The sequence below is a fragment of the Schistocerca cancellata genome, chromosome 2, assembly GCF_023864275.1.
Source record: "Schistocerca cancellata isolate TAMUIC-IGC-003103 chromosome 2, iqSchCanc2.1, whole genome shotgun sequence".
Classification (NCBI taxonomy): Eukaryota; Metazoa; Arthropoda; class Insecta; order Orthoptera; family Acrididae; genus Schistocerca; species Schistocerca cancellata.
The window spans coordinates 1,037,289,554-1,037,305,992 of record NC_064627.1 but is presented as its reverse complement, the minus strand read 5'-3'; the positions used below and the strand labels follow the sequence as shown (position 1 = coordinate 1,037,305,992).

General features: G+C 39.9%; 1 protein-coding gene across 6 annotated transcripts in view; it reads left to right on the top strand.

Annotated features, from left to right (window-relative positions):
• The window catches only part of LOC126163007 (Fanconi anemia group A protein-like), a 250,025-nt gene extending 233,833 nt beyond the window's left edge, over positions 1-16,192 (top strand). For all 6 annotated transcript variants that reach the window (XM_049919870.1, XM_049919866.1, XM_049919865.1 and 3 more), the window contains one exon: positions 15,835-16,192. In XM_049919870.1, the coding sequence (XP_049775827.1) occupies positions 15,835-16,149 (315 nt within the window). In that variant the 3' untranslated portion in view covers positions 16,150-16,192. The remainder of the gene's footprint in view (positions 1-15,834) is intronic.
• The last annotated feature ends 247 nt before the right edge of the window (positions 16,193-16,439 follow it).

Sequence of the window (16,439 nt, the reverse complement as noted above, 5' to 3'; positions counted from 1 at the left end):
GGCAGCTATGTCAGATCTCTGTCACATTCCTCAAACCACTGTAACATGGTTCAGGCCTTGTGACATGCACAAGTTATCCTGCTAGAAGATGCCACTGCCATCAAGGAAGACATCAGGCATGAATGGATGTAGGTGGTCTACAGAATGTTCATGCAGTCCACTGGTGTCATCGTGCCTTCAATTACCACCACCACATGTCTCTTGCAAACAGAGGTGAATGTCTAACATATGATGTTACTGCCCATCCAATGCTTCCATGGTGCAGGGCACGTTTCAAACAGCAGATTGCGTGAACAGCTTATGCGGACACAACCATCGACCTAGTGTAACAAGAAATGTGATTCATCCAATCAAGAGGCACATTTCCATTGATCGACAATCCAAAAGTGATGATCCCATGCCAATTACAGTTGTAATTGATGATGTCACTGTGTTAAAATGGGAACACATAGCTGTTGTCTTCTGTAGAACCCTTGTTCAACAATGTACACTGAACAGTGTGCTCTGAAAGACTTGTACCTGCACCAGTGCTGCATTCTATCGTATGTTCTGCCATGGATTGCTGCCTATCCTGCTCTACAGAGTGAGCAAGCCTCAGACTTTCAGGATCTGCGAAGAAGCCTGGAGGACTATACCTTGATGCCTGCTCATAGTTTTGCCATCCTTCAACCAGTTCCCAAAGATTCACATGATAGTAGCAAGCAAACAGCTAACCAGCTTCACAGTTTCCAAAAATGCTCATTCCCAAGCTCTGGTTTGTAACAATCTGCCCTTGTCTAAATCACTTATGCCAGTTGATTTCCCCATTTGCAGGTTGTATTGTTGGTAGAAAGATTCCCCATTTGTCTTTGGCCCACTTCTATGCTTTTCTTACCCTGTGTCAACAGTGCCACCAGGTGGCATTCAGTCTTGTGGTGGACATTGGTCTTAATGTTTTGTTCATCAATGTAGAATTTTGGTAAATCAAACCAGCTGACAATGAGGGAATTTGAGTAGAAAATGAGATACTAAAAGTGACAGAGAAACTTCATAATTTCATCACAGACAAAGGGAGAGTCAGTTGGCTACAAATAATCTGTTGTTGTTGTGGTCTTCAGTCCAGAGACTGGTTTGATGCAGCTCTCCATGCTACTCTATCCTGAGCAAACTTCATCATCTCCCAGTAACTACTGCAGCCTACATCCTTCTGAATCTGCTTAGTGTATTCATCTCTTGGTCTCCCTCTACGATCCTTACCCTCCACGCTGCCCTCCAATACTAAATTGGTGATCCCTTGATGCATCAGAACATGTCCTACCAACCGATCCCTTCTTCTAGTCAAGTTGTGCCACAAATTTCTCCCAAATTCTAGTCAATACCTCCTCATTAGTTATGTGATCTACTCATCTAATCTTCAGTATTCTTCTGTAACACCACATTTCGAAAGCTTCTATTCTCTTCTTGTCCAAACTATTTATTGCCCATGTTTCACTTCAATACATGGCTGCACTCCATACATATACTTTCAGAAACGACTTCCTAACACTTAAATTTGTACTCAATGTTAGCAAATTTCTCTTCTTCAGAAACTATTTCCTTGCCATTGCCAGTCTACATTTCATATCCTCTCTACTTCGACCATCATCAGTTATTTTGCTCCCCAAATATCAAAACTTCTTTAGTACTGTAAGTGTCTCATTTTCTAATCTAATTCCCTTAGCATCGTCCGACTTAATTCGACTACCTTCCATTATCTTCGTTTTGCTTTTGTTGATATTCATCTTATATCCTCCTTTCAAGACACTGTCCATTCCATTCAACTGCTCTTTCAGGTCCTTTGTTGTCTCTCACAGAAATACACTGTCATCAGCAAACCTCAAAGTTTTTATGTCTTCTCCATGGATTTTAATACCTACTCCGAATTTTTCTTTTGTTTCCTTTACTGCTTGCTCAATATACAGATTGAATAAGATCGGGGATAGGCTACAACACTGTCTCACTCCCTTCCCAATCACTGCTTCCCTTTCATGTCCCTCGACTCTTACAACTGCCTTCTGGTTTCTGTACAAATTGTAAATAGCCTTTTGCTCCCTGTATTTTACCCCTTCCACCTTCAGAATTCGAAAAAGAGTATTCCAGTCAACATTGTCAAAAGCTTTCTCTAAGTCAACAAATGCTAGAAACATAGGTTTTCCTTTCCTTAATCTATCTTCTAAGATAAGTCGTAGGATCAGTATTGCCTCATGTGTTCCAATTTTTCCATTTTTATGGAATCCAAACTGATCTTCCCTGAGGTCGGCTTCTACCAGTTTTTCCATTCGTCTGTCAAGAATTTGTGTTAGTATTTTGCAGCCGTAACTTATTAAACTGATAGTTCGGTAATTTTCACATCTATCAACACCTGCTTTCTTTAGGATTGGAATTATGATATTCTTCTTGAAGTCTGAGGGTATTTCGCCTGTCTCATACATCTTGCTCACCAGATTGTAGAGTTTTGTGAGGACTGGCTCTCCCAAGGCTGTCAGTAGTTCTAATGGAATGTTGTCTACTCCCGGAGTCTTGTTTCGACTCAGGTCTCTCAGTGCTCTGTCAAACTCTTCAGACAGTATCATAGCTCCCATTTCATTTGCATCTACATCCTCTTCCATTTCCACAATATTGTCCTCAAGTACATCGCCCTTGTATAGACCCTCTATATACTCCTTCCACCTTTATGCTTTCCCTTCTTTGCTTAGAACTGGGTTTCCATCTGAGCTCTTGATACTCATAAAAGTGGTTCTCTTTTCTCCAAAGGTCTCTTTAATTTTCCTGTGGGCAGTATCTATGTTACCCTAGTGAGATAAGCCTCTACATCCTTACATTTGTCGTCTAGCCATCCCTGCTTAGCCATTTTGCATTTCCTGTCGATCTCATTTTTGAGACGTTTGTATTCCTTTTTGCCTGCTTCATTTACTGTATTTTTGTATTTTCTCCTTTCATCAATTAAATTCAATATTTCTTCTGTTACCCAAGGATTTCTGTTAGCCCTCGTCTTTTTACCTACTTGATCCTCTGCTGCCTTCACTTCATCCCTCAGAGCTACCCATTCTTCTTCTACTGTATTTCTTTCCCCCATTCCTGTCAATCATTCCCTTATGCTCTCCCTGAAAGACTGTACAACCTCTGGTTTAGTCAGTTTATCCAGGTCCCATCTCCTTAAATTACCACCTTTTTGCAGTTTCTTCAGTTTTAATCTACAGTTCATAACCAATAGATTGTGGTCAGAGTCCACATCTGCCCCTGGAAATGTCTTACAATGTAAAACCTGGTTCCTAAATCTCTGTCTTACCATTATATAATCTATCTGACACCTTCTAGTATCTCCAGGCTTCTTCCACGTATACGACCTTCTTTTATGATTCTTGAACCAAGTGTTAGCTATGATTAAGTTATGCTCTGTGCAAAATTCTACCAGGCGGCTTCCTCTTTCATTTCTTACTCCCAATCCATATTCACCTACTACGTTTCCATCTCTTCCTTTTCCTACTGTCGAATTCCAGTCACCCATGACTATTAAATTTTCGTCTCCCTTCACTATCTGAATAATTTCTTTTATGTCATCATACATTTCATCAATCTCTTCGTCATCTGCAGAGCTAGTTGTCATATAAACTTGTACTACTGTAGTAGGTGTGGGCTTCATGTCTATCTTGGCCACAATAATGCGTTCACTATCTGTTTTTAGTAGCTTACCCGCACTCCTATTTTCCTAGTCATTATTGAACCCACTCCAGCATTTCCTCTATTTGATTTTGTATTTATAACCTTGTATTCACCGGACCAGAAGTCTTGTTCCTCCTGCCACCGAACTTCACTAATTCCCACTATATCTAACTTTAACCTCTAGTATTTAATAATGTGAAGGCCATTTTGATGAATATTTTCTATGAAACTAAAATCAGCTTTTTACTATCTGTAATAAAGCAAACCAAATCTAAAAACAAAAAGTAGTGGCAGTTCGCCTACGCCTACCTCTGGGAAGTGCTATGCGTTTTTAAAAAATAAAACTGATTTTCCACTTCCCAGAATTTCAAATTTAAAGAGATGTTCCTCAGGTTCATTCCACTGTCACCCTTAGTGATGTGTCACATTTGATGGAAGTTAAGGAAAATGCATTTTCTGACATAAAGAGTGTGTGAGTGTGTGTGTGTGTGTGTGTGTGTGTGTGTGTGTGTGTGTGTGTGTGTGTGTTTTGTCTTTTGATACAATGAAAATCAGTAGAGGTGTGACATTTGATGAAGTGGAGGCTCATGTTGTAGATATTCAGATGACAGTGGCGTTGCTAAACTCAATGTTGTTTATAGTGTTGTTGCAGTCGTTTCATATCTTGGGCCATAAAATCAATGTGTCTGGTACAAAATGTGCATTGATCTCGCAAATTAGTGTTTCCTGAGGGTCTTTTCAGATGTCCTATACTTGTACAAATTACTTTGCAACCATTTTGTTGATGATGGCATAAAGCTTTCCAAAGGGAAATACCGTATTTACTCGAATCTAAGCCGCACTTTTTTTCCGGTTTTCATAATCCAAAAAACCGCCTGCGGCTTAGAATCGAGTGCAAAGCTAGCGAAAGTTATGAAAAATGTTCGTACGTGCCGCCACAACTAACTTCTGCCGGCGAATACATGTAGCGCTACGCAAGCATACTTTGTAGGCACAAAGATAAATACTGGCGCCAAAACCTCTGCGTCAGTAAATAATTTTTTTAAAAAAAAGTGGAAGAAGAGATTTTTTTTCTCCGCCGCGAGTTTCGACCACTGCATTTTCATACATTATCCAACGAAGTAAATACACTCCTGGAAATTGAAATAAGAACACCGTGAATTCATTGTCCCAGGAAGGGGAAACTTTATTGACACATTCCTGGGGTCAGATACATCACATGATCACACTGACAGAACCACAGGCACATACACACAGGCAACAGAGCATGCACAATGTCGGTACTAATACAGTGTATATCCACCTTTCGCAGCAATGCAGGCTGCTATTCTCCCATGGAGACGATCGTAGAGATGCTGGATGTAGTCCTGTGGAACGGCTTGCCATCCCATTTCCACCTGGCACCTCAGTTGGACCAGCGTTCGTGCTGGACGTGCAGACCGCGTGAGACGACGCTTCATCCAGTCCCAAACATGCTCAATGGGGGACAGATCCGGAGATCTTGCTGGCCAGGGTAGTTGACTTACACCTTCTAGAGCACGTTGGGTGGCACGGGATACATGCGGACGTGCATTGTCCTGTTGGAACAGCAAGTTCCCTTGCCGGTCTAGGAATGGTAGAACGATGGGTTCGATGACGGTTTGGATGTACCTTGCACTATTCAGTGTCCCCTCGACGATCACCAGTGGTGTACGGCCAGTGTAGGAGATTGCTCCCCACACCATGATGCCGGGTGTTGGCCCTGTGTGCCTCGGTCGTATGCAGTCCTGATTGGGGCGCTCACCTGCACGGCGCCAAACACGCATACGACCATCATTGGTACCAAGGCAGAAGCGACTCTCATCGCTGAAGACGACACGTCTCCATTCGTCCCTCCATTCACGCCTGTCGCGACACCACTGGAGGCGGGCTGCACGATGTTGGGGCGTGAGCGGAAGACGGCCTAACGGTGTGCGGGACCGTATCCCAGCTTCATGGAGACGGTTGCGAATGGTCCTCGCTGATACCCCAGGAGCAACAGTGTCCCTAATTTGCTGGGAAGTGGCGGTGCGGTCCCCTACGGCACTGCGTAGGATCCTACGGTCTTGGCGTGCATCCGTGCGTCGCTGCGGTCCAGTCCCAGGTCGACGGGCACGTGCACCTTCCGCCGACCACTGGCGACAACATCGATGTACTGTGGAGACCTCACGCCCCACGTGTTGAGCAATTCGGCGGTACGTCCACCCGGCCTCCCGCATGCCCACTATACGCCCTCGCTCAAAGTCCGTCAACTGCACATACGGTTCACGTCCACGCTGTCGCGGCATGCTACCAGTGTTAAAGACTGCGATGGAGCTCCGTATGCCACGGCAAACTGGCTGACACTGACGGCGGCGGTGCACAAATGCTGCGCAGCTAGCGCCATTCGACGGCCAACACCGCGGTTCCTGGTGTGTCCGCTGTGCCGTGCGTGTGATCATTGCTTGTACAGCCCTCTCGCAGTGTCCGGAGCAAGTATGGTGGGTCTGACACACCGGTGTAAATGTGTTCTTTTTTCATTTCCAGGAGTGTACAAATTCCATATTGTTCATCTTCGAATGTAGCACAATTTCAGTGTACTACGAAAATCTGACTGGCAAGACTGTTTGGGATGTTTGTCAATATGGCCAACTCTACGTTCTGAATTTTTTCCTATCTGTGAGAAGAGATGGTTGCTAATAGGAACCTGATGAAATTTGAATCACATACAGTATTCTCTTCACCATAAGAATAATATGAATATAAACATTTTGCCATGTATTCTTTCGTGTTTGCTGCTATCTCATTTAAATCCTGTCTGCCTAATAAACTACGAAACTATAGAGTGAGACAACAGCAAACGTGGAAGAATATACATATCATGTCATGTTTATATTCGTATTATTCTTCTGTCTAATAGTGATACAGTCAGAAATGAAGCACGGCAAGTGACTAGATTTTTAAATCTAAGATGACTGTAATTTCTGTGCAGAATTTGATGTAATAAAGAACCGGCCACAAAGATTTTCAAACGGAGAAAAATTTTCACAATCTCTCGTTCAGAACATGTTCTATCATACGCAGTCTATTATTTGATTCTTGTTGATCATTATTAAAGAAAGCAGCAGTGTAAGTAACAACAAATAGCAGTCTCTTGCCATTGTTTCGCTAATGAGACAATTCCTCTCTCTCTCTCTCTCTCTCTCTCTCTGGCCGTAAACACGCACTATCAGAATGCGACAAACAATGCATGACACAGTGCAGTAATGCATTTTCAGCTTAAGAGTGACGCAAACACCTATAACAAAGAAAACGGCATTTATCAGATCAAAGCAAAATAAGCAATCGATTCAAAACAGACGAAGCACGTGAAAAAGGAAGGGTATCCGTATAAACACGGACAGAGCGCCTGACGCATAGCAATGGCTACGTGGTAAAGCTTAACTGCTAAGCTTACAGCTCGAACCAAACTACTGTAGCTGTATCGTCATTCATTCGGCCTAAATTGTCTATCATATTACAATGGACCAACTTTGTTTCGATTTGGAGATGCGGCCTAATACTTTTCTCTCCCCTTGAATTTCGAGTCTCAAATTTCAGGTGCGGCTTAGATTCGGGAAATTTTTTTTCCTTTATTTCGAGTCTCATTTTTCAGGTGCGGCTTAGATTCGAGTGCGGCTTAGATTCGAGTAAATACGGTAATTACAAAAGTGGCGCTCAACAAGCTGCTATCATTAGATAGTGCTGGAATTAAAATGTGCCACAAACTACCACAGTTTCACCTCATTGTTAAAATTAATGCCAATGTATATATCTAGCCTGGTAACCTTTTTCAAATACTACTGCTCAGGCAATTCGTTATCTGTTGCCAGAAGAAGAGCAACCAGCAGACTTCTTTCATCTTGTTAATGGCTCATTTGACGTTCTGAATTCTTGCAGAATAATTGACAAAAAGACATTAGCGATTGCTTATGGCACTAATGAACAACTCCAGTGAATTATTCTTGATAAAATGTATTTTTTATGTTAAAAATGTAGGCTGGCAACAAAGCAACTATTGTCATTCGAGAAAGGATTGCTATCATCAATCAATTATTTATTTGTCCTTTGCTCTGACCTTCTGTCACTTGGTGTGAAGTGTGTTTTAATAAGATGGCTGAACCAGGATTGCCTCAAAAAGTTATCATCACAGATCAGAGACATTGGTCATTTCTAACAACCTCCTCCAAATGAAGTGAAACATCACTTGCATATGTTGCTTCTTGGAAAGTGCACCCAAGACATTCCACTGTCAAACACTTCATCTGTAAGACTGGAAGATGACCAACAATAGTTCCTGTCATCGAGTTTTCTTTGTGGAATTTTGCCTGATATGTATGAAGCAATGGCCATGCTAGATGGGAAAGCAGAGATACAAAAGTTTCAGTTATAAGGCTGCTGTACCATCTGCTGTGACAGTATGTGTTGGAACACTAAGCATAAGGTTTTAGATATGTAGCAGGTTATATTGCACATCATGCTGTAAAATATGACAACACAGTGGGATCACCACTGAATGAACTACTTTGCTCCACTAATGTTCCTCTCAAAATATTGGATGGAGAGAATTTATTATATCACAAGGTGGTTTGTTAGTGCCATCCAACAAGTGGATGCGACACAGCTCAGAATCTGAGCTCCTGCTCAGTGAGGCTAATGGAACCAACACTGTCAAAATATTTCTAAGAGATTAGTCGATATGATGTCTCACAAGGATGGTCCCCTCCTGTAATTGATTTACTAAAGACATTACAGAAAAACTGTGATGTTTATTGATATACTGGTATACTGATAAAGGGGCCAAGCAGATCCATACAAGATTCAACGAGGAGAATATTGTAACAGGCATACAGCTGGTTGACCACAACCAGTTTAAGAATTAATCTTACAAAAATTCACGTGATGGAGTTACATACAAATAAAAATGCCTTACAGGTACGATACCGTATTTACCCGAATCTAAGCCGCACTCGAATCTAAGCCGCACCTGAAAAATGAGACTCGAAACAAAGGAAAAAAAGATTTCCCGAATCTAAGCCGCACCTGAAATTTGAGACTCGAAATTCAAGGGGAGATAAAAGTTTTAGGCCGCACCTCCAAATCGAAACAATTGTAATATGAGACACAATTTAGGTCGAATGAATGACGATACAGCTACAGTAGTTTGGTTCGAGTCGTAAGCTTTACCAGGTAGCCATTGCTATGCGTCAGGCGCTCCGTCCGTATTTATATGGGTACCCTTCCTTTTTCACGTGCTTCGTCTGGTTTGAATCGATTGCTTATTTTGTTTGATCTGATAAGTGCCGTTTTCTCTGTTATAGGTGTTTACGTCACTCTAAGCTGAAAATGCATCACTGTACTGTGTCATGCATTGTTTGTCGCATTCTGATAGTGCGTGTTTACGGCCTGTCGCCGTTCGCGGCATGGCTTGCTTTTGTGCGCGCTACCGCCGCTTACAACTAAAAAGAGGCGAATCGTCTCATTAGCGAAGCAATGTCAAGAGACTGCTATTTGTTGTTACTTACACTGCTGCTTTCTTTGATAATGATCAACAAGAACCAAATAATAGGCTGCGTATGATAGAACATGTTCTGAACGAGAGTTAGGCGAAAATTTTTCTCCGTTTGAAAATCTTTGCGGCCGCTTCTTTAGTACATCAAAATTCTGCACAGAAATTAGAGTCATCTTAGATTTAAAAATCTAGTCAGTTGCCGTGGTTCATTTCTGACTGTATCACTATTAGGCTAAGAATAATACGAATATAAACAGACACGATAAGTGTATTCTTCCGCGTTTGCTGTTGTCTCACTATAGTTTCGTAGTTTATTAGGCAGACAGGATTTAAATGAGATAGCAACAAACACGGAAGAACACATGGCAAAATGTTTATATTCGTATTATTCTTATGATGAATGGTGAAGAGAATACTGCTTGTGATTCAAATTTCATCAGGTTACTATTAGCAACCATCTCTTCTCACAGGTAGGAAAAAAATTCAGAACGTAGAGTTGGCCATATTGAAAAACATCCCAAACAGTCTTGCCAGTCGGATTTTCGTAGTACATTGAAATTCTAATACATTCGAAGATGAACAATACGGAATTTGTATTTACTTCATTGGATAATGTATGAAAATGCAGTGGTCGAAACTCGGGGCGGAGAAAAAAAAGCTCGTCTTCCACCTTTTTTTTTATTTATTTACTGACGCAGAGGTTTTGGCGCCAGTATTTATCTTTGTGCCTACAAAGCATGTCTGTGTAGCGCTACATATATTCCACGGCAGAAGTTAGTTGTGGCGGCACCTACCAACATTTTTCAGAACTTCCGCTTGCTTTGCACTCGATTCTAAGCCGCAGGCGGTTTTTTGGATTACAAAAACTGGAAAAAAAGTGCGGCTTAGATTCGAGTAAATACGGTAAGTAGAGATCAATAGGCACACTTGAAATATGCCTCCATATGTGAAATCCATAAGCTTCCCAATGGAGAGTGAAGTGAGGTGGTAGTTCAGGTCACCTGCTCTTGACTCTTGTAATTTATCAGAATGTTTCATCTGGGGAATATAAATTCCAGTTAATGTTTAGGTTCATGTTTTTGCACCATATAGACAGCTGATAGTGTTCATAGATAAAAAGAGAAGCCAATAAGTGTAAGATGAAAAGTAGTGACCTTTTTTCCGAAGTAGCTGCCTTCCAAATAATATATATAATATCCTGATTTATAATACATTTAAATTATTAGAATAAGAAGGGCCACATGTTATCTAGAAGTAATTCCAGTGAGTGTATTACCCTAGTTATGATCAGTTAGTATATTTTACAGAAGTAGCCCACAGTGGTTGTTTCTGTCTGTTACTGAATTCTTTATCCCTGTAGGTTCTCCTTCATGACAGTGTGTACAGAATACAGTTTATGAATGCTTGTCACTCATTAAGGTTGGCAGCCCTGCAGCCAGGTGGACGCATGTGTACAAAGCTCTCACTAAGTTAAGCGATTAATTTTGAAATAAGAGCTAATTTAGTTAATATTACATTTTAGACTAGTGCATTTATTTCCTATCTAATCTATCTATTGAAGGTTTCGCTTTTCTAAGCGTAATTACATCAAAAAGGAAGTATTTCGTAAAGGTCGGCAGTGGCGAGTTTGTTTACATACTTGGGCATAAATTTCGTACGAGCGTAGATATTTGTTTTTGACTAGACTTAGCGCTTCAAAGTTAAATTAATTCGTGTCTCTCATCCAGAATTTGTGTGGTTAGTTAAAAGTTTCTGAAATAAGTTTATAAGTTTGTTTACATTAGTGTTTAATTACATATCAGTACGGGGTTGGGGGTTGTTTTGGGGAAGGAGACCAGACGGCGAGGTCATCGGTCTTATCGGATTAGTGAAGGATGGGGAAGGAAGTCGGCCGTGCCCTTTGAAAGGAACCGTCCCGCCATTTGCCAGGAGAGATTTAGGGAAATCACGGAAAACCTAAATCAGGATGGCCGGACGCGGGATTGAACCGTCGTCCTCCCGAATGCGAGTCCAGTGTCCTCAGTACGGGTTACAAAATTATTGTGTTGTTGAAGTTATTTTCTGCTTTTGTGTTATGTTTTACTATCAAACCATGTGTGACAAGTGTGGAGGTTGCCATAGAAATTTGAAAGAGGGGGTGTTCTGTATAGACTGTAGGTTGTGGTGTCATTGGGGTGAGTGCAGTGGAGAGGAAACAAGGGTAGATAATGAGGCTCTTCCATGGCAGTGTAGGTTATGTAGAAAGGACAGAAAAATCGCGGAACAGGATGCAAAGATTTGTGCCCTTAAGGCTGAATTATAAATTGTGAATTTGGAATTATGTAAGCTAAGGGAGGAAAAGGACTCTGGACGCTGGGAAAAGGTAGCAAGCAAAGGGCGAAAAAGGGAAACAATTGATAAAACTTCTGAAATTCAGTTAGTAAATCAGTTTGGCTTGCTATCTGAAGTAGTGGAGGAAGGACCTCATTCAGATGTAGTTGAATGTATGCTGAAGCAGAATACTAGCTTTTCTGCTTATAGGTAGCAGTCGTGGGAGGGGTGTGGGCCAACAGCTTCAGGAGAAATTAGGGACAGAATACCAGGTCACAAGTTTCATGAAACCAAGTGCCAGCCTTACCCAGGTGACAGAAAACTTAGGTCAGCTAGGCAAGGACTTTGAGAAGGAAAATCAGGTAATTATAGTTGGGGGAGCAGGAAAGAGCCTGGCTATGAATCCAAGATATAGTATTAGGAGTGACCTGGATAAAATAGGAGCAGAAACTGGGCACACAAATGTGGTGTTTGTGGAGGTCTTTCAGCGCCATGATCAGCCCTGGGTAAACACTGCTGTAAGGCGTGTTAACACTGAGCTGAACGGGATGCTCCAGACACCGGCAAAGTCTCACATGAGTGTTTTTCCAGTTGATGCTATTGGTAGGTGGGGTTACACTACACATGGCCTGCACCTTAATAGGAAGGGTAAAGATAAGTTAACTTCTCTGTTAGCAGATACTGTAAGGGGGGCCATAGTCACACAAGGGTGATCCCTGTGGTTATTGGCACCAGGCAGACAGGTTTTTTAGGTTAAAACCAAATTCCAGACAGACAACAAACAAGGAAAATAGAAGAAAAGAAACTTCATGCAGAGCAAATAGGGATAAAGCTAAGGGTGGTATCAACTTACTTCACCAAAATATCAGGGGAATAAAAAATAAAGTAGATGAGCTGATAATGTGTTTAGATGATCTCAAAAATAAGAATGAGATTGATATACTTTGTCTGTCTGAGCACCATGTAACTGTGGGGATGGAAAACGTCAGTATAAATGGGTATAATTTAGTATCTTACACTTGTAGATCTAGTATTGATAAAAGAGGAGATGCCATTTTCATAAAACAAGGGTATAAATACTGAACTGTTGAAGTAAGCAGATTTTGTGTTGATCAGCGCTTTGAGGTTTGTGCATGTGAACTTTAGCTAGATAATGTTGTGCTGATACTAGCAACAGTGTACAAGTCTCCACTAGGAGATTGGGAGCTATTCATTGAAAAGTTTGACTCCCTATTATGCTGTCTGTCAGACAAAAAGAAGAAGTTACTAATTTGTGGTGATTTCAATGTTAACTTTCTAAGCAATTCTGATAGGAAAAGTGAACTAGAAGTGTTGTTAACAACATATAACTTAGAATCAGTGATGAATTTCCCTCTACATATAGCTCAGCACAGTAGTACTCTAATAGATACTGTATTTGTACAGCAAGAGGATGTAGAACAAACACATGCTTTCCCTGTGGTAAATGGATTATCTGACCATGATGCACAACTGATTAACTTACAAAACCTAACAGGGTGTACACTTCAGAAACCATTAAGTAAAAGTGTGAGGGTGCTCAACCCGGTATCTATAGATCACTTCAGAGAAGGTTTATGAAATGTAAACTGGGAAGATGTATACAATGAGCCAAATGCTAATGATAAATGCAGCATATTTCTTGATAAATTTATATCCCTTTTTGAATATTGTTTTCCAAAGAAAATTACTAAATGTAACACCACAAACTTTTCAAAGAAACCTTGGATTACTACAGGTATTAAAGTGTCTTCAGAAAGAAAAAGAAAACTGTATGAGACTGCAAGAACTAGTAAAGATCCAGAAGTAGTTTTACACTATAAAAATTTTTGTAACATACTGAGAAAAGTTGTAAGGAAATCAAGAAATACGTATGTTAGAGAAGAAATTAACAACTCCAGCAATAAAATCAAATCAATATGGAATGTTGTTAGAAGTGAGACAGGAAAAGTAACCACTGGGGTGGGTAGTATTACTGTTAAAGAGTACACAGGTAGCCAATGTATTTAACAATCACTTCTTAAGTGTAGGAGAAACAATTGGTGAGAATAGTTCAAAAGAAAAAGCCAGGCAGTACATGGAAGAGTCAGTTTTGAAAAATTTTAGTCAGATTAAGTTTCATCTAACAACCTCTTGTGAAATAAGGAAATTTATTAAATCTTTGAAAAATAAATGTTCTGTTGGAGTAGATGACATCTCTAACAAGTTATTAAAACAATGTGGAGCAATTACAGCTGATGTTTTGAGTCACATATGTAATGCATCACTGACTCGGGGTATTTTTCCAGACAGTTTAAAATATGCCATTGTCAGGCCTCTCTACAAAAATGGGGAAACCACAGATTTCAATAATTACCAGCCAGTATCCTTGCTTACAACATTTTCAAAAATCTTTGAGAAAATAATGTACTCAAGAGTGGTTAGCCGTCTCAACAGTAATGGGATGCTTAGTAAATCACTGTTTGGATTTCAGAAATGCTGTTCCAGTGAGACAGCAATATACAATTTCACTGTCCACATAATAGTGTCTTTAAATAGTAAAATGTCACCAGTAGGAATATTCTGTGACTTATCCAAAGCATTTGATTGTGTGAACCATGACATTATGTTAGAGAAATTACAATTCTGTGGTATAAATGGAACAGCACATGAGTGGTTTAAGTCATATCTACAGAACAGGAAGCAAAAAGTCTCTTTATATGCTTCAGGTGATTCAAAGGAGTTTGCCACTTCATCTAACTGGGGTGAAATTACATTAGGTGTTCCACAAGATTCGATCATGCCCCCCCCCCCCCCCCCCCCACCCTCCTGTTCTTGATATATGATGTGAGTGGCCTACCTTTTTATGTGAAATAAGATGCTGAACTGATACTGTTTCCTGATGATACAAGCATAATTTTTAATCCAGTAAAAGAAAGTCTGATAGAAAATGATACAAATAAGGTCTTTCGAAAAGTTATTCATTGGTTTTCTGTGAATGGGCTTGCTCTGAACTTTGAAAAAACACAGTGCATCCAATTTTCTGCTGCAAAAAGTATAATTCCTTTGGTAAACATAACACATCAAAAGAAGTCAGTAGCCAGGGTAGAGCATACTAAGTTTTTGGGTGTACATACAGATGAGAATCTTAATTGGAAAATTCATATTTTGGATCTCCTAAAGCGACTAGGTTCAGCAACTTTTGCAATCAGAATAATTGCCAATTTTGAGGATGTAGAAATTAGTAAGCTAACATACTTTGCATACTTCCACTCACTGATATCATACGGAATAATATTCTGGGGCAACCCAACACTGAAGCAAAAGGTATTCACTGCTCAGAAGAAAGTATTTAGAATAATGTGTGGCGTTCGTAGTCGCACATCTTATAGGCATCTGTTTAAAAGGTTAGGAATTCTTACAACTTCTTCACAGTACATTTACTCAGTAATGAAATTTTTTCTCAACAACATGGACCAGTTTAAAATCTACAGTGACATTCATGATTACAATACCAGAAAAAAGAAAGACCTACACTATCCTTTACTTAACCTATCTTTGGCACAGAAAGGGGTAAAATATGGTGCTATAAAACTTTTTGATAAATTACCAGATGAAAAAAAAATCTCTGACAGACAGCAGTAATAGTTTCAAAAACAAATTGAAATCATACCTCCTTGACAACTCCTTCTATACCATAGATAAATTCTTGAATATGACTAAATAAATCTGGAGATATAATACATGCATTGTGTGCCATTTAAGAGAGTGGGATAGATAACAGAAATGTTTTGATATAACACTATAATGTAAACAAAAAAACTTGTTTCCTATGTGCATTTCTTGTGCATTTGACACGTTCCACGTCATAACAGTTTTTCCGTGCTATTGATCAGTGGAACACGTAACTAACTAACTTTGTATTGTTTTCAACTGTATGGCTTTTGCTGCGTCTCCATGTATTTATTCTGTTTTCATATTTTGTGATTCATCTGTGATTTGGTATCTAATCTCTTTTCAAAAGTGTTAATTTTGCGAATACTTGACCCTATTTTGCTGTGTGGCAAGGTCAGATTTATGTCTTTTATTGTGTGGTTGTGGTGTTATTATTGGTGCAACATTGTTGTGTTTGTTTCTACAGTACAAATCATTATTGCAATAAGATACCGTAAAGTCCACATACATATTATGTGTTTTTAGAGTAGACTGTTTATTAATATTTGTTTCATTCTTCTGTTCCAACCATACTTTGTCTGTATTGTTAATATTAGTAACATCTTCATTTGTTTTGTTCACAGCATTTGACAGCTGTAGCAGGTGTAGTGCTATTTGCCCGAGAATCTGTTTTGAGTCGCATTTTGAAAACCACTGATACAGCTGGTTTGTTGTGCCGTGGACTGCTATCTTGCCTACAGCGGTGGACGGCGGACGTGTTTACATATTCAACTGATGCAGAATTTGTTTGTAGACGAACATTTGTTAATCCAGTAGTGGTCTCAAGAGTTTCAGGGTTTACTCATAAGTTAGTTACAAAAATATCCAAAAAGTACAATATCACTGTACCTGGTTCATACTTTTCACGTGTTAGAAATCCTCAAGGTGAGACACTGTAAATTAAGTGACTTCAAAATAAAAACAAGTTTATTTTCTTATGAAGTATTAGTTTTCTTAATTGTTCATTGTTTCCTTAACATGATGAAATGAGTAAATAGTGAATTATTGTTTGCATTCAATTCAGAAGTTGCTATTATTTTATCTATTTTGCCACACATTTGTCACCTAAAGACGACATACAAAGAGAGGATGCTGCCCCCACATTGTGCACTCCCTTATCATAGTTATTAGATATCAGGGTCTCATTCAGCCTCCAGGGTTCTTCCCGCTGTCATTAGGTCTGCTAATA